Source organism: Diabrotica virgifera, chromosome 2 (assembly GCF_917563875.1).
Source record: "Diabrotica virgifera virgifera chromosome 2, PGI_DIABVI_V3a".
In the NCBI taxonomy this organism is placed as follows: domain Eukaryota; kingdom Metazoa; phylum Arthropoda; class Insecta; order Coleoptera; family Chrysomelidae; genus Diabrotica; species Diabrotica virgifera.
In genome coordinates, this window is record NC_065444.1 from 169,551,127 (window position 1) to 169,575,661 (window position 24,535).

Below are 24,535 nucleotides of genomic sequence, written 5' to 3' on the forward strand. Positions count from 1 at the left end.
GACATTAGTGTGCAGAAAAGTGACGTTTCTGTGCCGGAAAGTTATTTTCTGTACAGTATCACTACATTCCACAAAAAATCATAAATATAATTATAACATGTTTTGATAAAATGGTTTTAATTTTAAGATATTAGATCTGATAGTACTTTTCAAAAAAGAACCGATTTAACTACATCTTATGTCCGAGAAATCTGAAAAATTCGCTACTTTAACAGATTATTTTTGAACTTTACATTTGGTCTACAAATGACTACCTACCTCATTCTGAGTAACGTGTGGTAACGTTATATTATATGTATTCTGTTTACATCTGCGGTTAAAGTGTAGACAAATATACAGGGTGGTGAATCGGAAAACGGGCCATAGGAAACTCAATGTAAAATTCTAAAATGTTGAATTCCTGCTTCCCTAATTATGTTACATCAAAAGTCACGAGAAGTTATTTGTAGAGGATTGAAATCTGTATTAAAAACAGAAGTTACAATTGTTCTACGATTTAAACAGAGTCCACAATTTTGAAAAATATAATGTATTTACCGCAGTAGGTATGTGTGGGCATGTTAGGTCACACGTTACTATTTAACTGACAGTGAGCACACTATTGACTAAAGAAAATATCTTTATTATTAATACTTTCTCATTAACTGAGGGTATCTTATCAACTTTATTGCGTTTTAAACAATAAATGATGAAATAAATAAAAAAACTGACAGTTCAAATTGTTAATATAATAACTTCGTTGTCACCAAATGCAACCTTATACACATTATTGCACTGTGTGTTGTCTCACTTTGGCGTATTACTCTGAAAATTGTATTATATTTTTACAAAATTTTACATAATTATTGTTCGTAGAACAAAATTAACAGTTGTTTTCAATACAGATTTTAATTCTCTACAAATAGTTTCTTATGACTTTTGATGTAAAATAATTAGGGAAGCAGGAATTCAACAGTTTAGAATTTTACATTGAGTTTCCTATGGCCCGTTTTCCAATTCACCACCCGGTATAACCTGTAAGACAGTAGTTATTATACTTCATTATCGAATAGAAATTAAATTATGGATGTTACAATTGTTTTATTTTACAATTTTAATAAATAAACATTTTATAATTATCAGTTAACCAATAAGGATTTAGCACCTCAGCAAGATACGTCGAATGAAGTAGGTCTCGTGTAAATCCGTGACTGCGTATTCGTTTATCTATTAGTTACCTGCTGATTACGTGAATATTAAGTTTGCGCACAAACGTCAAATGTGATATTATTTTGTAATTTTTAAAATATTGCTTTTTGAAATAAGTTTGAGCAAAAATGGATAGCGATAGCGAAATTGAAAATACTCCTCCAGAATTGAGAGAACAAGCCAATTCGTTATCGTTATTACCTTCAACTTCAAAAGAAAAATATGAAACTACATACAAACAGTTTATGGATTGGAAGAAAAAATATAAAACAAAGTTTTTTCTGAAAATATAATTATGGCATATTTTGAAGAACTATCAAAATCAAGAAAATCATCTACTCTATAGTTTATAATTTATTATTATAATAAATCTTCGTTTGAAAATTTTGATTTTTATTTTTAGCAAAAACTGTGGTTGTTGAAAAAGTATATAGTGTGCAACACGTGCAGAAAGGTAATTTCTCACTCGTTTGAATTGAGGCACTAGCGCAAGCGAGTGACTTTTCAAGTAACTTTTCAAACTCGTGAGAAATTAGTATAGTCCATTGAAATGTTACATTTAGTGTGCATTTCTTAGAGGAGTCAATTTTATTTTTTTAATGTGTAGGGGGGTTCAGTAGAAGCTTAAGTTCAAGTTTTTTGGGGTTGAGGCCCTTGTCCCTCGGCCGCCATCTTGGAAAAAGAGGTGCAAAGGGCTTTCGTGCTTTATCTCGTAAACTAGCTACCCTACAGATTTAATTTCACATAAAATGAAGCAAATTAAATTTTCTACAATTTTATGTCTATTACTTATTATCGTAAAGTGACCAACAAAAAAGTTATAAACAAAAATAAGAGAAAATTTTGTAAGAAATTTCCTTTTGGAGGTTATAACTTTTTTTACGTTCATTTCACAATAAAATAACATCATAGCGATTTTGTAGAGGATTTTTAAATAAACAATTTTCACTATAAAGTTGTTTAATTTTATTTATTATCTAGGTTTTACAGCGCTCCAAACTTGACCAGATTCTCGAATTCTCGTAGAAAAATAATGCTTTTCTATCTATATATTAGACGAGCGGCATTAACCGTTATGCCAACCACGAAAATCAAATTTAAGGTGAATGATCAATTTTGGTCTATTCTTATGTTTTCGAGGTCGCTGAATCCGAATATGAAGTTTATTTTTATCTAGAGTTGGTGGAACATGTTAAAAAAATAAATTTTATACAAAAATGCCAAAAATCAATTTTGATGATTTTTCAAATTTACCTCGCTGTATCTTTGGTCGCTGTAAATATTTCCTTTTAAAAATTTTACTTTGTCATCTTTGAAGTATGTAGATAACAATGAAATGTTTAAACACATTAAAAAAGGAGTTGTTAATTTATTAACATTTTGTCATCATATTTCGTTAGTTTCATGTTTACTTAAAAAAGTTGAGTGACAAACTTTTTAGTTTATAATTTTAACCTACACAACAATAAAATATAGTTCATGAAGAAGTTTTTTGGAAAATTTTAAGTCAAAATATATAATAGCAAAAAAGTTATGTTACTTCATATACAAGCGGCACACCCCAAAAAACGCTTATATTTCGAGATCCTGACCACGGTGTGGTGAATGGCTAATTTTTATCATACTTTATGATTTTGATATCAAAAATCGTTTTTTTGCTTAAGAATTTTGCATTTTGCGGTTGCGTCATTCTTCTTCTGAAGCGGCGAATTTGTCCTCAAACAACTTCTTGGGCCTTTTCTATATATGCTTAGAGTTATAAGTTTCATAGTGGGAAGAAAGGTCAAAAACAGATTAATAATAGCATAGGAATGTTAAAATCATAATAAATTGTATGAATAATATATATATATATATATATATATATATATATATATATATATATATATATATATATATATATATATATATATATATATATATATATATAATTAAATTTTGTATTTCTTGGGTTTAGGTTCAGTGAATAATGTTAAAAAAATTTGGAATTAGATTTTATTTTTCCATTTAAATCGACGTTTCGGTGGATATCTCTCACGTTTGTCAAGATTCTAAAAATGCATACAAATGAATACAAGATGTTATTATAAAACATGTTCAAAATCTTACCTACACGTAAATCGACACACTCACAATAATGGACATATACAGAATAAAATGTGAAACCTGTTATCTCATTGATAGATGGTATAGTAATTACTATTAATTATTAATTATGGTACAGTGACGTATCTTTTATGTTGTTATAAAATATTGCAAAGTGGATGTTTGTTACGACTTTAGGAGGTTTTTGTTTTGTTTCGGGTGTTATAATTATCATTATTTAAATGATATTGTAATATATTCTATTTAGGTTGTTAGTGTCTTTTTTGTCGTTGATAGCATTGGTGTTTCTTTTTATTTCAATCGATTCGTATATTTCCCTCTTTTTTTATTTTTCTCGGTTTTTAAGACTTTGATGTTATCGAAGTCAAATTTATGCTTCTTCCCATTCTCATGCTTTGTAAGCGCAGTGGTGTTGTTTTTATCGTATTTGTGGGAACGAATTCTAGATTGAAGCAGTTGACTGGTTTGCCCGATGAACTGCTTCAATCTAGAATTCGTTCCCACAAATACGATAAAAACAACACCACTGCGCTTACAAAGCATGCGAATGGGAAGAAGCATAAATTTGACTTCGATAACATCAAAGTCTTAAAAACCGAGAAAAATAAAAAAAGAGGGAAATATACGAATCGATTGAAATAAAAAGAAACACCAATGCTATCAACGACAAAAAAGACACTAACAACCTAAATAGAATATATTACAATATCATTTAAATAATGATAATTATAACACCCGAAACAAAACAAAAACCTCCTAAAGTCGTAACAAACATCCACTTTGCAATATTTTATAACAACATAAAAGATACGTCACTGTACCATAATTAATAATTAATAGTAATTACTATACCATCTAGCAATGAGATAACAGGTTTCACATTTTATTCTGTATATGTCCATTATTGTGAGTGTGTCGATTTACGTGTAGGTAAGTTTTTGAACATGTTTTATAATAACACCTTGTATTCATTTGTATGCATTTTTAGAATCTTGACAAAGGTGAGAGATATCCACCGAAACGTCGATTTAAATGGAAAAATAAAATCTAATTCCAAATTTTTTTAACATTATTCACTGAACCTAAACCCAAGAAATACAAAATTTAATTAAATTTAGTATGGTTCAAGAAACTTAGAAAAACTATATATATATATATATATATATATATATATATATATATATATATATATATATTGATGCACGTTAAGTTGTGACTTCCGGTATACAGAAGAGGCTGTCCGACTTCCACCTTTTCTACTAGGAATTATTTTTTAAAATTGTGTATTTGGTAAAAGGGGGGCTTATAAAATGGGTCTACCTATTGAGGGGAAAGGATTTACCAAAATAAATTTTGTATATATATATACGTATATACCGAAGCGTACAGCATACGTTATGGCTTCCATATATAGGGTAGTTCAAGGCGCGTTGTCACTTCCAGCGGTGTTGTCATATTTTGGAAGTCACAACGACTCGTCTGCTAGATTTACCTCCTATTTTGAGCGTAATGTGTGATCTTTTGAAACTTTTACTGTGAGGACAGTTGTCTGTGTTTTAACCCATCAAAGACTGGCGTTGCCATATGGCAACGCAAAACACTATTTAAAATATTAATTCTTACACGAAAATTTGAGACCGAAAAATCGAGATGGCGCTACTAGTTAGTACGTTAACGTTGTTAAATTGGTTGTCTAATTAATGGTGTCGCTAAATCCAAAATTAGTTTCGTAAATCAGTTGTTTCTGACAGCGTTTGTGAAATTGTTACTTCAAGATGGACGTTAGATTTGCGTAAGTAAAATAATAATATTAAAATTCCTTATAAGTGTTTGATTTTTATATAATATAAAGTCAAAATAACGTGTTTAAAATACTTCACATTGTGAGACTGATTCTTTTTGTTTTTATTTGTCATATTACATCCTAAATATCAGTGTTGCCATATGGCAACGCTAGGACGCGCTATTACCGACTTTTGTAATATACTGTTTTTTTTAGAAAATGCTTCACACTTGAGGAGGCATTACAAATTGCGTACGATGATGACATAGACGTGAACCAAATCTACATTGAGCCTCCAGAGGGTGATCTGACAGATGAGGACTCTGGCGAGGAAGACGGTGGTGGACTTGTCGATAACTTGTCAAGAAATCAACTTCTCGCACAGGCCGAGGTTGTTCTTTCTAGCAAGGATGACACAGACGAAGAGCGAATGGGGATCAAAGATGATCTGTTTGATGAGATAGATTTTGAAAGTGTCGAGAATGAAGAATACTTAAAAGTTGATTCGACAAAAGTCATTTGGATTCGTGGCGATATTGAAGCGACAATCAAACCTTTTCCACAACCTACTTATGAAAACTTTAAAACTTTAACACCTACGGAAATGTTCGAGCTATTTTTCGACGATGACAGTAAAATTTTTGATAACGGAAACTGAAAGATATGCAAAACAGACAAATATTTTCGATCTCAACACCAGTATTGAAGAAATGCGAGTTTTTCTTGCCATTCTAATTTTATCAGGTTACAACACTCTTCCTGGTAAAAAATTTTATTGGGACTCCTGTGGAGATATGGGTAACATGTTGGTCAAAGAAGCCATGCGAAGAGACAGGTTTCTGACTATTTTCCGTTACTTCCACTGTGCGGATAATGACAATTTAAATCCTGGTGACAAATTTGCCAAACTGCGACCCCTAATTAAAAAGTTACAGGATAAGTTTATGCAATATTATGTTCCTGAACACGAACTGTGCTACGATGAATCCATGATAAAGTATTATGGAAAGCATTCATGCAAACAATTTATTAGGGGCAAACCTATAAGGTTTGGATATAAAGTCTGGAGTTTAAACACAAAATCTGGCTATTTAGTAAATTTTATGCCATATCAAGGAACTGATCCCAATATTAATCCTAAATATCACCCAGTGTTTGGTAAAGGAGCTTCTCCTTTAATTTGCATGCTAAAAAATTTGCCCGAAGACAAACAAAAATTGCGCTACTCCCTGTACTTTGACAATCTCTTTACAGGTTTCAGTTTACTTTGGCATCTAAAACAAATGGGATATGCTGCTACAGGTACCATTAGAGATAATCGTCTACCGAAAAATTGCCCTCTGATGTCAAAGGCCGAGATGAAAAAAAAGAAAAGAGGTGAGTTTGATTTAGCAGTTGAACAGGAAAACGGGAAAATATTAGTAAGGTGGGCAGATAACAGCATAGTGACCGACGCATCAACCTTATATGGGGTTTCACCTGTGAATGAAGTAAAGCGCTATTCCCAGGCCGATAAAAAGAACATACAGATTGGCAGACCTAAAGTTATTGCAAAATATAATTCCGCAATGGGAGGCACTGATCTTATGGATGCCAGATATCATATAGGAATCCGTGGAAAAAAATGGTGGTGGTGCGTTTTTACTTGGTTAATTGATTGTTCAGTGCAAAACAGTTGGAATTTAAAAAGAAAATCAGGTGATACTATGACGCAGCTTCAGTTCAAGCGAGATATTGTGAAAACATATTTGTCAAGGGTACAGAATCCGGCAAGGCAGGGAGGTCGTCCAAGTTTAAGTATCTCCAGTAGATCGTTTAGCAGAGTTTCCGATGACGTGCGTTTTGACAATATAGGACATTTATTAACAAACATCCCTGATGGAAAAAAGAAGAGATGTGCCGCTGAAAACTGCAAATCCATCATGCGCACAATGTGTACTAAATGCAAGGTTGGACTATGTATAAGCTACAACGTTAATTTTCACACACGATTTTAATTTAAAGTTTACTTTTGTAACTAATTTAAAAAAATTCATATTTTTGGCATGTGATTATTTTTTGATCCTACAGGAGACTAGCGTTGCCATATGGCAACATACTGTTTTAAGAAAAATAAATAAAATACATAATTATTTGTTGTTGTTTTATGCATAACTAATAATTTACTTAATAAATTTGTTTAAAATTATTCTAATTTCAAAAAATTTTAAACTCCGTCCTTGATGGGTTAAAGTTGTCTATTTAAATTAAAATATTGATATTCTTTTGATTATACAGGTTTACAAAAAAATACATTTCGGACTATTTGACGAAACCATATGACTAGGGGGTTTTTGGGGTCGCTGGTTACGAATCCGGGGTTCGCTAACCTCTATCACGTCAGGTAAAGGTTATTTCAAGGACAAATCAAGATAAATCGACAGTCGCTCTGAAAAAGTATATTAGGAGGTTTTTGGGGTCGCGTATAACGAATCCAGGATCCGCTGACCTCTATCACGTCTAGCTGAAGGTCATTTCGAGGTCAAATCAAGATAAATCAACACAATCGCTGTGAAAAAGTATATTAGGGTGTTTTTGGGGTCCCTGATCACAAAACTGGGGCCCGTTGAGCTCAACCGCGTCAGGTAAAGGCCATTTCAAGGTCAAATCAATTTTGTTAACTCTTCCTGATTTGCACTTGAAATGACCTTTACATGACGTGGTAGAGCTCAACGGACCGCAGTTTTCATGATCAGCGACCCCAAAACTCCCTATACTTTCACAGCGATTGTGTCAATTTATGTTGATTTGACATTAAAATGACGTTGAACTAGACGAGATAGAGGTCAGCGGACTCCGGATTCGTCTTCAGCGACCCCAAGAACCCCCTAATATACTTTTTCAGAGCGACTGTCGATTTATCTTGATTTGACCTTGAAATGACCTTTACCTGACGCGATAGAGGTGAGCAGACCCCGGATTTGTGATCAGCCACTATAAAAACCCCCTTGTCATATGGTTTCGTCGAATTGTCCGAAATTTAGTTTTTTTTGTAAACCTGTGTTATTTATGATAATATGATTGATATTTATTTTACAAAAATACTAATATATTATTATTGCTGTAAAATGGATTTATTGGAATTAATTAAAAAAGTGTTAATAGTAAGTCATTTATTTATGAAAATTATATCAAAAATGTTAATAAATAAATTTGAACTTAGAGAAAATTTTAATATTTTAGATTTTATTACAGGCACCGTCCTTTTAATTTTTGATGTACCAATAATAATATGTAATAAAAAATTAAATGGCTAAACACTCCAGGTGGGGATTAGCCGCTAAAAAGCTATCTAGATCCATCTTTTTCGAGCAGATTTTTCCCAATCTGCTACTCGATACTATTGACTATGCTTCTCCATTTCTTTCTATCCTCTTTCTTTTTCTGCTAGTCTCTAATTCCTGCTCTATATAAATCTTCCTTTAATTCCTGTAACCATTTATTCTAGTTCCTCCGCGTCTCCTTCTAACTCCGGGTCTCTATTGTAAAATTGAGTTTATAGTTGTTGCGCTACCTGCTCTCCATATATGCCCCAACAATCCAACTCTGTGCCCAAATCTGAAAATCTGGAATAATATCTACCCGGGTCGAAACATTTTTTTTTAATATATGAAAATAGTTATTTATGAAACGGAGCGAGTGCTATACATCGCGTAAGTTCGCAAAAAGTACTTCACGCACAATTTCATACAATATTTTATCTACGATAAACAAATAAAAATACTGTAACTCTTCGTCACTGGAATTCATTTCTATTCTACAATTTTTAGAACTTTGACATATAAAAATTCTAATTTCTTTCAAACCACAAAACTGTCAAATTTTTTTTTGTAATTTATTGCTCATTATGTCATCACCTCTCTTGTGCTCTGCACAAGAGATCTAAGGTTAGAGCTAAGAATAACGTTGGCTAGGTGCTACGTTTTCTCGACTCTGTTTTACGGAATGGAAGCTTAGACCTTGAATGCGGCATCAATGAAAAAACTGGAATCATTCGAGATGTGGGTATATAGAAGAATTCTAAAAATATCATGGACAGAACACGTCACAAACAAAGAGGTTCTGAGAAAGGTGAATAAAGAAATGGAAGTCTTAAATACAATTAAAACCAGAAAATTGGAATATCTCGGACATATTACACGTGGAGAGAGATACAACTTGCTCCAACTCATTATGCAGGGAAAGATTCAAGGAAAAAGAAGCATAGGGAGACGCAGAATATCGTGGTTGCGCAACCTGAGAGAATGGTACGGATGTACATCAAACGAACTTTTCAGAGCAGCCGTCTCCAAGGTCCGAATAGCTATGATGATTGCCGACCTCCGTCGCGGAGATGGCACTTGAAGAAGAAGAAGATATCATCACCATGAAACGCGAAAGTTAAGAAAGAATATTTGATTATATGAAAGTGTGTTAAAAACAGTGAGAAAAAGTAAATCCCATTTAAAATACATTGTTACTTCATGCTTACTTTAAAGCACTGCTATCTATAATGACAGTTTTCACAAACTAAAAATTTATATATAATATGACATAGAGTAGATAAAAGTCATTTATTAATTATTAATTGATTATAGTCAGAAGAAAATTAGATCATGCACCCCTTGTTTTTTATAATTGTTAACATACTAAATTACATATCCAATAATTATTGTTATCCATTAAATAGATCGATGCAGATCGGCCTTATATCGGATCCTCTTCTATTAGTCCGTTCGCTGACGGTAAAATATTGCAAAACCCATAAATTTTAAAAAACCACTTAAGATTGACATGAAATTTGGCATACACATAGGTAACATATCAAAGAAGAAAATTGATATTGTGCCGATGTTTTCTTTTGCCATGGGGGTGACTTTCACCTCGTCTAGGGATGAAAAAATATACGTTTAAAATAAGTCCGGAAATGGATTAACTGACTAATTCTAAGGAACTATTGTTCTTTTTTGTTCATTTTTCAACAAAAAAAAACACATTTTAACGGTTTTTTTGCAATTAACTCAAAAAGTAAGTATTTTATCGAAAAAAACATTCTTAAGAAAAATACAGCCCATAAAAAAATGGTGTACTTATGTATGAGATCCCTAGACCCAGTAAAAGAAGAGTTGTAACTAATGACAAATAGGTTCATACACGTCAAATTTCAAATTGAATATTCCAACGTGAAGTGTCAAAAACTAAAGCACTTTTTGGGGAACACTCATTACAACTTTTTTGTAATGTTTAAAAAAAGGTTAAAAAGTTTTTAGCATTAAATTAAGGAAGTTAGCAAATAAAATTTATCGTCACCACTTCACAAGTTGATTTACTCGTGTATGTATTGTTTATAAATATGATCTGTAAGCTTCATTGGTTCAAAGTGCTTATTTTTGAAGGGGATGTAATTGAAAGGGATTGAACTAGTCACTAACCAACTGTGTATGCCAATTTTGAACAGCCATATCTTAACCAATATTTGTCTCAAAGAACAAAACATAATCCTAAATATTCAGAAAAGCAAAACCTACATTTTTTACACTTTGTAATTTTTGGTAGCACTAATAAATTTTATGTCATTTTGAAAAAAAAAGCATCTCTTTCAAAATTTAAACAATTTTACTTTAAAACCCAATTTTTTCAAAAATTAGCCCTTTACTTAGCCCGAATTAAGGGGTGATTTTCGGAGTTTTTTAAGAAAAATAGGACCTACTTTATTTTGAAAGTATCTTTCTTAATTTTAACGCTAGAAATTTTTAAGAAAACATAAAGATTTTTTTAAAACTTTAAAAAGTTGTAATAAGTTTTCTCAGAACAGTGTATCATTTTTTAGTTGCTATCATTTTTTGGTTATTTCACGTGAAATTATTCATTTTTAAATTTGACGAATATGAACCTGTTTCCTGTTTTACATTAGCTACAAAGCTACAACTTTGCTTCTACTGATTCTAAAAAGTTATACGTACATCAATTTTGTTACTTTATAAGCTATATTTTTAATGTTTTTCCCGATAACATACCTACTTACTTTTTGAGTTATTGGCAAAAAACCGTATAAAAGTGTTTTTTGTTGAAAAATTTACATATCGACTAGCCAATAACTCAAAAAGTATTAACTTAGTGAAAAATTCTATATAACAGAAGTTGCTTAGAATTAGTGTGTTTATCCATTTCCGAACTTATTTTGAACGTATATTTTTCCCCTCCGATTAGAGGAGAAACTCAACCCCCAGGGCAAAGTTTTCTTTTCACTTTTTTCTTTTACATGGGTCCTATGTGTAAGCTAAATTTCACGTCAATCCGTTCTTTAAAATTTGGAGCAAAAACCGTTAATGAACTATACTATCTCCGTAAGATCGTAAAAAACAAATCAGAATATTTTTCCTATCGACTAAGATACAACCTGGAATACCTACTTTCAATACACCAATAATAATTATTATTGCGTTTTTTATAAATGCATAAAAGCATAATATTTTAGTGCATATTTCATTTCAACTGTTTTTTGCATAATTTAAGGTTTTTTAAGTGCATGTTTCCCGATCTCTATTAATTTAATGTATTTCTCCACGAGTTTACAGCAAAAATCTTGATAATTATGTTTGTTTTGACTGTTTTGTTTGTATAATTATTCTTTTATCATACAGTCAAAGTCTCCCTTCAATCCCAAACATTTTTAAAAGAAAATACAATTTTTATTGGATATTTATGTTCAATCAAGCAGACATTCCGTTAACATTTTTAGTCACAACATAATATCAATGTTAAAGTATTATTAGAGCAACGCGTTATGGTGTCACATTTCTTTTAATGACCGACACACAAAATATTTTAATGACCGATCCCACACTAAGAACCAGATTTTTATTACCTACTGCTGATAAGGTAAAGAGTTATCAAATATCATTCGTTGTCATCTCTGTGTTAATTTGAAATAATAAAATATAAATATTGTAGTTTTGTATTCTAAAATATTTGGAAAAAATACCTATGTATTTTTTTTTTCATTTAGGTATACATCATTTTAAGGGATTGTCCGGAAGAGTACAGGCTCAATATATCGGCAAATGAATTTTGTTTTAAATACCGTCCGTATAGAGGAGGTGCTCGTTGGGGATAGGCGCAAAATCTTGGTCCAGTGCTAATTAAATGCATTAATTTTTTTCGAATTCTGAGAAAACTAATAAGTATTTTTGAAAAATTTAAACGCAGAATGGAAGCTTACATTATTACCGAGGGCAGAAAGTCCCTGAAAACTTATATAATGTTTATTTTGATAACTTATATACTTAACATATGTTTATTTTAATAAAGATAATGGGATGAAAAAACAAGAGAAAAGTTAGTGTGATTTTTAATTTCGAATATTTCATTCAAAAGAAACTTTTTTTAATTCTAAGGGACTTTCGGTCCCCCGTAATAATGTTATCTTTCATTCTGGGTGTATGTTTTAAAAAATATTTATTAGCTTTCTCAGGATTCGAAAAAAATAAATGTATTTAAATAGCATTGGACAGAGATTTTGCGCTTACCCCCTTAAGAGAGAGTTTACTGTATTTTATATTATTACTAGAATTTATTACTTTAAACTTTTTATCGCTCTTGATTCATTTTATCGTGTATTTAATTACATTCAATTGTAATTGTACATTCAATTTTTTTGTATATTTTTACACGTTTTATTACTTTCGAAATAACAATACCTATAAAATCTATTTTTCAGCCTACTTGGGTCCAAAAAAATACACAATTTTCGGAAATTTCGTTAAATGAGAACATTTACCTACATTTCTTGTATTTATGAGGAAACAGTAGCGATTAACAGGTAGCGAAAACGCGTTCCAAGATTGCGGCTGTAATCTTGAATATTTTTTCGAGATATTTGGCACACGTATTCGTAATATAATAAAGAATGGCGGTACAGACCCCAATTTGAAAAATATATTAATATGTGGAAATTACTCTGTAATTAAATACAATATTAAAAAAAAGAGCCTGTACCGCAATTAAGAAGAACAAGAAAATAAACTTTTTTTATCCGATGCCTAGATTTTGTGTCATTTTGGAACTACTAAAATTTTTTATTCCATTAGCAGTTCCAAAATGACGCAAGATCTAGGCATCGGATAAAAAAGTTTATTTAAAAAAGTGTATTTTTTTTCTTCTTAATGGCGGTACGGGCTCGTTTTTTTAATATTGTATGTAATTATACAGTAATTTCCAGATACTAACATATTTCCCAAATTGGGCTCTGTACCGCCATTCTTTATTATATTACGAATACGTGTGCCAAATACGTCGAAAAAATATTCAAAATTACAGCCGCAATCTTGGAACGCGTTTTGGCTACCTGTTGATCGCTACTGTATCACCTTAAGCTTTTAATAAGATTTTTAAAATTAATTTAGATTATTTAATAGATATACTCACCGGCACGAAAAACGGGCACCCCAAAAAATGGGTCATTTTGATGGCTCGTATCTTCTAAACCTATTGTCCGATTTAAGTATTTTTTTAATATATTATAGCCTTATTCTTTAACAATATCGCTGTAATAATATTATTTCTAGACATGTAAGTTATCATTATATACCGAATACCAGGCGTACCAATCAAACTGGGGTTTTTTCTCAATTTCCACAACAGCCTGTGGAATATTTTAGCCTTTATACAATATTGAAATTAAAACCCAGCTATAGCCCCAGGTTTTCTTAACATTCTGTTTTTTTATTCATTCGCTTATGTTGGATAATAAAAAAGTTAGTTACTTTAACAACTAGCCATGTTCTTTATCGATACATGGTGTTTCTAAATAAATGCGACAAACTTTAAGGGGTAATTCTGCATGAAAAAATAATGATTGCAAAAATAAAAGTCTTTTGCCAAACAATCATTATTTTTTCATGCAGAATTGCCCCTTAAAGTCAGTCGCACTTATTTAGAAACACCCTGTATTGATAAAGAACATGGCCAGTTGTTAAAGTCAATAACTTTTTTATTATCCAACGTAAGCGAATAAATGAAAAAAACAGAATGTTAAGAAAACCTGGGGCTATAGTTGGGTTTTAATTTCAATATTTTATAAAGGCTAGAATATTCCACAGGGTGTTGTGAAAATTGAGAAAAAAACCCAGTTTGATGGGGTACACTTGGTATACAATAAAATTTACATGCCTATCAACAATATTATTATAGCGATATTGTTAAAGAATAAGGCTATAACATATTAAAAAATTACTTAAATCGGACAACAGGTTTAGGAGATACGAGACATCAAAAATTACCAATTTTTTGGTTGCCCGTTTTTCGTGCCGGTGAGTGTAGATTGAATTAGAAGTTCATTGTAAAAAAGGAAGTAAACAAAAACACGAGAAAAATGAATTTCTATAAATAAATAGGTAAGTAAATATTATAGACTAAAATAAGTACAGATAATATATATTTATAGAGATATAATTAGCTTCATTTAAGGCTAACTTTAAAAGTAAAGCAGATTTAAAAGAAAGCTATTATTAATGTTAACACAAAAGTATGAAATTATTCATGTTTCATACACAAAATACTAAGTACGATTAGGACCGCGAATCTACAACAGATAAATGTCTGGAAACCGTTACACAGGGTTGCCAAAAAACGGAAGTCACACCGAGCGGTGTGGTATACGGAAGACGCTACGCGTTGTGTACATAACCTGTATAGTAGCACGGGAGCGACACTAGCGCTGGTGATATACCGTCGAACTAAAATCTGATCTTATGAGTATGTTAGATACGATATGACTTCCAGCGAAATTTTTAATATAAGCCTTCTGATACCATCTAGTAGCCAAATTCGTAAAAGTATAGGCAAAACGTTGTGACTTCCGAAATCGGAAGTCATAACGGTATATATGAAGTAACAACGTATTACGAGAATCTACTTTGGAAGTCACATGGATACATGTATCAATATATATATATATATATATATATATATATATATATATATATATATATATATATATATATATATATATATATATATATATATATATATATATATATACAGGGTGGTTCATCTTATTCGCCTCGGTGTCTGTACGGAAAACCACTTAATATTTTTAAAAAATTTCTTCACAGAAATATACACGACCATTAATACTACAATCCAAAAATAATGTGAATTGTACAGGGTGCTCCAAAAAAGAGTGGTATATCAAAGTTATATTTTTTCTTATGGAATGCCCTATATCTGATGACATTATTGAATTTACCATAAAAAATAAACTATACTTTCATAAGGGTTCCCTATACCTAAATACAGGGTGTTTTGATTTATTTCGATTTTTATAAAAATGTAAGGTTTTAGAAAAAAATAAATATCTACGAATCTAAGAATCAGTAACAAATTCTTTCTTGGATCTTAATAATAGACTATTTAGCATACTTAAACAGATGTTTATTGCAACACAGTTTCTTACAGGGTGGTCAAAATATGAGATTGTTCTATTAACAAATTCAAGCTGTAATAACTTACTTATTTTAAATGGAACACCCTGTATTTTACTAGTCTATCGCATAGAAAATTTACTTAGCTTTCAATTTGTATTAGGGTTTCCTATACCTATCTTTTTACAGGGTGGTCAAAATATTAGATTGCTCTATTAACAAATTCAAGCTGTAATAACTTACTTATTTTAAATGGTACACCCTGTATCTTACTAGTCTATCGCGTAGAAAATTTATTTAGCTTTCAATTCTTATTAGGGTTTCCTATACCTATCTTCATTCATTTTTTAAATATTTAAAGATTTCCTAATTTGTAAGCTTTAAAAATTAGAATTAAGTACCTATAATATCGTGGTTATGTACAACACATCACCAACACCGGCAATATACTTAGACAAGATACTGTCATTAATAAAATTTTCATTGTTATCGTGTAATCATACAGAGTGTTGTATTATTTTAGTTGATTTTGGCCTACATGTAACATTGAATAATATGTTTATATTTATATTAAATTGCATACCCTATATTAGATGCTGTATTCTAGAAGATATTTAAATTAATACCTATATTTCATTTCGTATAAGTATTTTCCATATCTTAAACAGACGGTTATTAAGGAAATTTAAGAACACCACTTTTTGTTTGAATCTTTGAATCGCAATTACAAACAATTAAATGCAATGGCTACTATGACGAAAACGAGCCTATTGTACAAAAATATGTAAAAATGGGTATTTACAGAATATCATGGGAATTTATATTTACAGAATAATATGTGTATTGAGGATGTTTACATGGAATTGAATAGATTTTAAATATCTTCCACTATAAAGAATAGAATATCGAGTATGTCATTTAAAATAAGAACACTCTGTGTGATTAAATGATAAAAATGTGAATTTTATTAACGAAAGTATCTTGACTAAGATAGCTAAGTATATTGCCGGTGTTGGTGATGTGTTTTACATAACCACGACATAGGTACCTAATTCTGATTTTTAAAGCTTACAAATTAGGAAATCTTTAAATATTTGAAAAATGAAGGGAGACAGGTATAGGAAACCCTAATAAGAATTAAAAGCTAAGTAAATTTTCTACGCGATACACTAGTAAGATACAGGGTGTTCCATTTAAAATAAGTAAGTTATTACAGCTTGAATTTGTTAATAGAACAATCTACTATTTTGACCACCCTGGAAAAAGATAGGTATAGGAAACCCTAATACAAATTAAAAGCTAAATACATTTTCTACGCGATAGACTAGTAAGATACAGGGTGTTCCATTTAAAATAAGTAAGTTACTACAGCTTGAATTTGTTAATAGAACAATCTCATATTTTGACCACCCTGTAAGAAATTTTGTTGCAGTAAGCGTCTGTTTAAGTATGCCAAATAGTTTTTTATTAAGATCAAAGAAAGAATTTGTTAATGATTCTTAGATTCGTAGATATTTATTTTTTTCTAAAACCTTACATTTTCATAAAAATCGAAATAAATCAAAACACCCTGTATTTAGGTATAGGGAAACCTTATGAAAGTATAGCTTATTTTTTAAGGTCAATTCAGTAATGTCATCAGATATAGGGCATTCCATAAGAAAAAATATAACTTTGATATACCAATCTTTTTTGGAACACCCTGTATAATTCACATTATTTTTAGATTGTAATATTAAAGGCCCTGTATATTTCTGTGAAGAAATTTTTTTTAAATATCGAGTGGTTTTCCATACAGAGACCGAGGCGAATAAGATGAACCACCCTGTATATATAGATAGACAGAAAAGTAAGCCTAACTTTTGTTTTTATTGTATCCCTATGAGCATTCGAGAATCTGGTCAAGTTTGGAGCGCTGTAAAACCTATATAAATAAATAGAATTAAACAACTTTATAGTGGAAATTATTCGCTGGAAAACCCTCTACAAAATTGCTATAATGTTATTTTATTTTAAAATGAATTAAAAAAAAGTTATAACATCCAAAAGGAAACTTGTTAAAAAAAATTTACATATTTTTGGTTATATCTTTGTTGTTGGTCACTTGACGATAAAAAGTAATAGAAACAAAATTGTGGAAAATTTAATTTGCTAAATTTTATGTTTAATTAGATTTTCCGTACGGTTGGTAGTTTACGAGATATAGCGCGAAACTCCTTTGCACCCCATTTCCAAGATGGCGACAGGGGGACAAGGATGGCGACCCCAAAAACTTGAACTTAAGCTTCTACTGATCCCCCTACACATTAAAGAAATAAAATTGACTCCTCTAAGAAATGCAAGGTACGGCCTAAAAAATGTAACATTTTAATGGACTAGTACCTTTCTGCACTTGTTGCACAATATACTATTTCTTAATACACTCTGGACCAAAATTAACCGGCCACCTTAAAAATGGGTCATTTTTGATGTCTTATATATCGTAAACCTGTTGTCCGATTTAAGTGATTTTTTTAGTATGGTATAGCCTTATTCCTTGAAAATAGCGTTATAATAATATTGTTGCTAAACAGGTAAATTTTCATTGTATACCGGGTGTACGAATTAAACTGTGTTTTTTTCTTGAAGTTTGCATCACCCTGTGGAATATTCTAGCATTTATAAAATATTGAAATTAAAACCTAACTATGGCCTCAACATTCTGTTTTTTGATTCGTTCGCTTATGTTGACTAATAAAAAAGTTAGGTAGTTTAACAACTAGCCATGTTTTTCATCAATACAGATGATTTAACTCACCAGCAAAATTAACCCCACCACCTTTATTATTGTTTTGTTTACATTACCTGTGGCAGTTTGTTTCCTAAATTTGTGTCATCGAAGGATTTTTGACATACAGTCGTTGTATGACATTGTTGTAAATCTGTTTCCGTGTTAACAACAATTCTTGAACAATCCCTGTAATTTTATATCATTGTTAGCGAATATTGTTGAAATTTTAGTGCTTTTTTATTGTTTGTGATTTGAAAAATGCCACTCGTTCCAACTGATGCCGCTAGGGCAGTGGCTTTAGTTGATGCTGGTTACAGTCAACGTCATATCGCTCGTACACTCGATGTACCCAGAACTACGGTACAAGATGCCATTAGACAATTTCGGGAGACAGGATCATACAACCGCAGGCCAGGTCAAGGCCGACAACGATGCACTTTAGTTCGAGATGACCGCTTCATTGTCACCAAAGTATTGAGAAATCGCTTTTGCACCGCTTCTGAAGCTTGTAGGTCTCTTCCTGAGGTGAGAAACGTTAGTGTGACTAGACAAACGATTAGAAGAAGACTATCAGAAATAAACTTAAGGGGTTTTCGTCCAGCTCGCGCACCACAACTGTTCCCACAACACCGTAGGGCTAGACTTCATTCTGCGCGAGAATATGCTAACGACTCTGGCGGAATGGAAGCATATACTGTTGTCAGATGAGAGCAGAATAACCCTAACAGGTCCAGATGGACGCCGTGTCTATAGGCGTCAAAATGAAAGGTTTGCTCAATGCGCTATAACCGAAACAGTGGCTTACCGAGGAGGGTCAATAATGATTTGGGGAGGTATTTCTTAAGAAGCGCGTACTGATCTTGTTGTGGTCGGTAGAGGCAGTGTGAATGCCCAAGTATACGTGCAAGAAGTTCTCCAAGACCATGTTATGCCTTTTGCACCATTCATTGGTGATAACTTCAGACTAATGCATGACAATGCACGTTGCCATACAGCAAGAGCTGCCCGTGAGTACCTTAATTAGGTCGGGATTCAAGTTCTACCATGGCCAGCACACAGTCCCGATCTTAACTCAATTGAGCATATCTGGGACAACCTCAAAAGACGGGTAAGAGCGAGAGTACCAGCCCCTGCATCATTTGAAGAGCTGAAGACAGCTGCGGTAGAGGAGTGGCACAATATCCCCCAATCTGATATCCAGAATATCATGAATGGATTGCCAAACCGGCTCCAAGAAGTCCTAAGGGCTAGAGGCGGCAACGCCCATTATTGATACCCAATTTTTTTTTCAATTAGACTTTCATTTCCAAAATATTGTTAATTTGAATTTTCTTCTAAGATTTTATTCATTAGCTTTTTGCTGTAACAAACAGGTTTTTTTCAAAAAGATTATTTTTTCTCTTCCGCGGAGGTAGTTTTCACCGTATCCTTCACAAACTGTGGTCCAAGGTTAACAATTTCTGCAAATTGAAAGAAATACAAGGTGGGCGGTTAATTTTGTCGGTGAGTTTATTTATTACTTTAAAACCAGTTGAGACATGCTCATGAAATTTGGTGGGTTTTAAGACGAAGTTATTGCAAATTTTTTGGCATACAATTAAGCATTTAATATTCACCATTGGCGCGCATACGGGTATTATGATGACTCATATTACCCGTATGCGCGCCAATGGTGAATATTAAATTCTTAATTGTATGTCAAAAAATATGCAATAACTACGTCATAAAACCCTCCAAATTGTATTTGCATATCTCAACCGGTTTTAAAGCAATAAATAAATCGTCAGTTTGTCAGAAAATTTTCAACACCACCTATTGCAGAAACGAAGCATTTGCGGACATAAGTTTATAAAGCAAACTGTCATTATTTTTTCATGCAGAATTACCCCTTAAACTTTGCCAAAAATTTTTAAAAACACCCTGTATTGATAAAACACATGTCTAGTTGTTAAAGCACCTAACTTTTTTATTATCCAACATAAGCGAATCACTCAAAAAACAAAATGTTGAGAAAGCATGAGGCTATAGTTAGGTTTTAATTTCAGTATTCTACAAATGCTAGAATATTCCACAGGGTGATGCAAACTTCAAGAAAAAAACACAGTTTAATTCGTACACCTGGTATACAATGAAAATTTAACTGTTTAGCAACAACATTGTTACAGCTATATTGTTAAAGAATAAGGCTATAGCAGATTAAAAAAATCAGGTTTAGGAGATATAAGACATCAAAAATGATCCATTTTTAAGGTGGCAGGTTAATTTTGGTCCAGAGTGTATTATTAATATAGGTCCTTAATACGCTATTTTATAGAGCTTCAAAAACCATTGTAACTGACTAAAATTGTTATTATTCTAATTTTAATAGTTTTTGAATTAAACCCGAAAATGCTGTAGGACAAACTTTAAACGTTGTTTTCTCGAAACTTGGCTTTTTTGACTTATGACACTCTTTGAACGGAGGTGCGATATACTTTCATGAAATGTCTACCTTCAATACTAATGACTGGGCTGCAGATATTTTCTTCTCTTTTAATAGCTCATCCAATAGGATCTTTAAACTTTTTATTTTTTTCCCTTGTCTTCTTATTTGACATTGATTATATTTAATCAGTTTTCTGTACTTATCAACAGTTTCCTGAGCAACTTTCCAAAATCTCATCCGAAATTGCGTGTTATCCAAATCCGATAACTTGAAATCTCCAAAGTATACTGGTTGTCTTTTAGACCTACAAGTATAAAGAATTTGTAACAAATAAGAAAACAAAGTTCAATGAAAGTTACCTTTTGCAAATGTTTGTACTTGAAGGTTCACTTGATTGCAAGACTCCTGGATTTTGTGCTATGTTTGAAGGGCCAGCTGGCAATATATTTCCATCATCAACATGACTGCAATTCTCAGGTGCCTCGATCACTTCAGTTTCTCCAACGTATACTGGCTCTCGTCTAGGCCTACAAGTATAAAGAATTTGTAACAAATGAGAAAACAAAGTTCAATGAAAGTTACCTTTTGCAAATGTCTGTACTTGAAGGTTCACTTGATTGCAAGACTCCTGGATTTTGTGTTATGTTTGAAGAGCCAGCTGACAATATATTTTCATCAATAGCACTACTGCAATTCTCAGCTGCTTCGATCACTTCAGTTTCTCCAATGTAAACTGGTTCTCTTTTAGACCTACAAGTATAAAGAATTTGTAACAAATGAGAAAACAAAGTTCAATGAAATTTACCTTTTGCAAATGTTTGTACTTGAAGGTTCACTTGATTGCAAGACTCCTGGATTTTGTGCTATGTTTGAAGGGCCAGCTGGCAATATATTTCCATCATCAACATGACTGCAATTCTCAGGTGCCTCGATCACTTCAGTTTCTCCAACGTATACTGGCTCTCTTCTAGGCCTACAAGTATAAAGAATTTGTAACAAATGAGAAAACAAAGTTCAATGAAAGTTACCTTTTGCAAATGTTTGTACTTGAAGGTTCACTTGATTGCAAGACTCTTGGATTTTGTGCTATGTTTGAGGAGCCAGCTAGCAATATATTTTCATCAATAGCACAACTGCAATTCTCAGGTGCTTCGATCACTTCAGTTTCTCCAACATATACTGGTTCTCTTTTAGACCTACAAGTATAAAGAATTTGTAACAAATGAGAAAACAAAGTTCAATGAAAGTTACCTTTTGCAAATGTTTGCAAAATTTTGTCCTATTTGCACTTGAAGTCGGTTGTTTGGTCGGAAGTTGTTTGTCCTATTTGCACTTGAAGGTTCACTTGATTGCAAGACTCCTGGATTTTGTGCTCTGTTTGAAGGGCCAGCTGACAGTATATTTCCATAATCAGCAAGACTGCAATTCTCAGGTGCTTCGATCACTTCAGTTTCTCCAACGTATACTGGTTCTCTACAAGGCATACAAGTATAAAGAATTTGTAACAAATGAGAAAACAACGTTCAACGAAAGTTACCTTTTGCAAATGTTTGTACTTGAAGGTTCACTTGATTGCAAGACTTCTGGATTTTGTGCTATGTTTGAGGAGCCAGCTGGCAATATATTTTCATCAATAGCATGACTGCAATTCTCAGGTGCTTCGATCACTTCAGTTTCTCCAACGTATACTGGTTCTCTACAAGGCATACAAGTATAAATAATTTGTAACAAATGAGAAAACAACATTCAATGAAAGTTACCTTTTGCAAATGTTTGTACTTGAAGGTTCACTTGATTGCAAGACTCTTGGATTTTGTGCTATATTTGAGGAGCCAGCTGGCAATATATTTTCATCAATAGCACAACTGCAATTCTCAGGTGCTTCGATCACTTCAGTTTCTCTAACATATACTGGTTCTCTTTTAGACCTACAAGTATAAAGAATTTGTAACAAATGAGAAAACAAAGTTCAATGAAAGTTACCTTTTGCAAATGTTTGCAAAATTTTGTCCTATTTGCACTTGAAGTCGGTTGTTTGGTCGGAAGTTGTTTGTCCTATTTGCACTTGAAGGTTCACTTGATTGCAAGACTCCTGGATTTTGTGCTCTGTTTGAAGGGCCAGCTGACAGTATATTTCCATAATCAGCAAGACTGCAATTCTCAGGTGCTTCGATCACTTCAGTTTCTCCAACGTATACTGGTTCTCTACAAGGCATACAAGTATAAAGAATTTGTAACAAATGAGAAAACAACGTTCAACGAAAGTTACCTTTTGCAAATGTTTGTACTTGATGGTTCACTTGATTGCAAGACTTCTGGATTTTGTGCTATGTTTGAGGAGCCAGCTGGCAATATATTTTCATCAATAGCATGACTGCAATTCTCAGGTGCTTCGATCACTTCAGTTTCTCCAACATATACTGGTTCTCTTTTAGACCTACAAGTATAAAGAATTTGTAACAAATGAGAAAACAAAGATCAATGAAAGTTACCTTTTACAAATGTTTGCAAAATTTTGTCCTATTTGCACTTGAAGTCGGTTGTTTGGTCGGAAGTTGTTTGTCCTATTTGCACTTGAAGGTTCACTTGATTGCAAGACTCCTGGATTTCGTGCTATGTTTGAAGGGCCAGCTGGCAATATATTTCCATCATCAGCACAACTGCAATTCTCAGGTGCTTCAATCACTTCAGTTTCAGTGATATTCAAAATTTTCTCTAAAAACAATAAAACATCAATGCTTTTTTTTTTGAAAGTAGACTTATCTTGGAGTTTAGAATATTTATACTTTGACTGTCTTATTAATAAAAATTGCTTAGTCCGAACTTAGTCTCGGACTAGTTAGTCCGAGATTAAGAGCGTACTAACTTTATTTTAAGAATGTCATTAACCTTCGGATGACCAAGCAGGGGAAATTTTGACCCCAGCATATGTTTTTCTTTAATAAATTCAAAAGTATTTTTAAGTTTTACCTAATTATTTTTTTATTTGACTTTAATATCATTCTAGATATCCTCATATTTTGAAATAAAAAAAATTCCGTATACTTTACGAGTAAAAAATATATTCTGAAGTTGATGTTTAGTAAAATACCGTCTATTATGTGTAATTCCAAGTAGTTTTACGCTAATGACGTCGACTTTGCAAAGTAACAAGACACTTACTCAACATAAACACTACACATGACACTCATGTTACACATGATACTCATGTTGTGACTGGCTGAATGACATAAAGTCCATGCCATAAAAAAAAAAACTTCATTTTTTTGTTAATTGTCATTTTTGACATTTTTAGTTAATATTTAGTTAGTTAGGAAGGTTAATAAACATGGACTAAGGTCGGACTAACTAAACCTTCCTTAGTTCTAGTTACAAAAAATTTATGTTGGCAACCCTTGCGAAAAAGAAAAAAATGGAGAGAGAATTTTGCAAAAAAAAAGAAAATAAATAAAAATGTAGAGAATTTAACCTGTCTTTCTTTGTCTAAGGAATTTGCATAGACAGAGTGTCAAGTTCAGTGCAGTGATGACACCATCTTTTTTGTTTTGGCTAAGTGCTGTTTCACTCTTACGCATAGTAAAGCTGTGACAGAAGTCCTCCCCTTCTGTGCCTATACCTGCACTTAGTATCATCTTATAAGATACAATGTGCTAGAAAGAGATACTGCAAACCTGTCCAAGAGATCTTGTCAGGAAGCGTGGAGGGTAGGCTCAGTCTATGATAATATATATCTGGACCTCGGAGGTAAACTACACTATGTCATTTCAAGCAACTGTGTTTAGTGTGTATTTGCAACAAAGTTAGCACTTAGACTGTTAATA

General features: G+C 32.2%; 1 protein-coding gene across 15 annotated transcripts in view; it reads right to left on the reverse strand.

Annotated features, from left to right (window-relative positions):
- Window positions 1–24,535, reverse strand: part of LOC114338710 (uncharacterized) — a 52,352-nt gene that overhangs the window by 26,170 nt on the left and 1,647 nt on the right. For 4 of the 15 annotated variants that reach the window (XM_050644073.1, XM_050644072.1, XM_050644074.1 and 1 more), the window contains 11 exons: window positions 23,207–23,429; window positions 22,984–23,151; window positions 22,698–22,919; window positions 22,475–22,642; window positions 22,252–22,410; window positions 21,966–22,187; window positions 21,743–21,910; window positions 21,520–21,687; window positions 21,297–21,464; window positions 21,074–21,241; window positions 20,781–21,018 (listed from right to left, as the gene is read on the reverse strand). In XM_050644073.1, the coding sequence (XP_050500030.1) occupies window positions 20,781–21,018; window positions 21,074–21,241; window positions 21,297–21,464; window positions 21,520–21,687; window positions 21,743–21,910; window positions 21,966–22,187; window positions 22,252–22,410; window positions 22,475–22,642; window positions 22,698–22,919; window positions 22,984–23,151; window positions 23,207–23,429 (2,072 nt within the window). The remainder of the gene's footprint in view (window positions 1–20,780; window positions 21,019–21,073; window positions 21,242–21,296; window positions 21,465–21,519; window positions 21,688–21,742; window positions 21,911–21,965; window positions 22,188–22,251; window positions 22,411–22,474; window positions 22,643–22,697; window positions 22,920–22,983; window positions 23,152–23,206; window positions 23,430–24,535) is intronic. The other 11 variants (XM_050644078.1, XM_050644076.1, XM_050644077.1 and 8 more) reach the window with 11 other exon arrangements.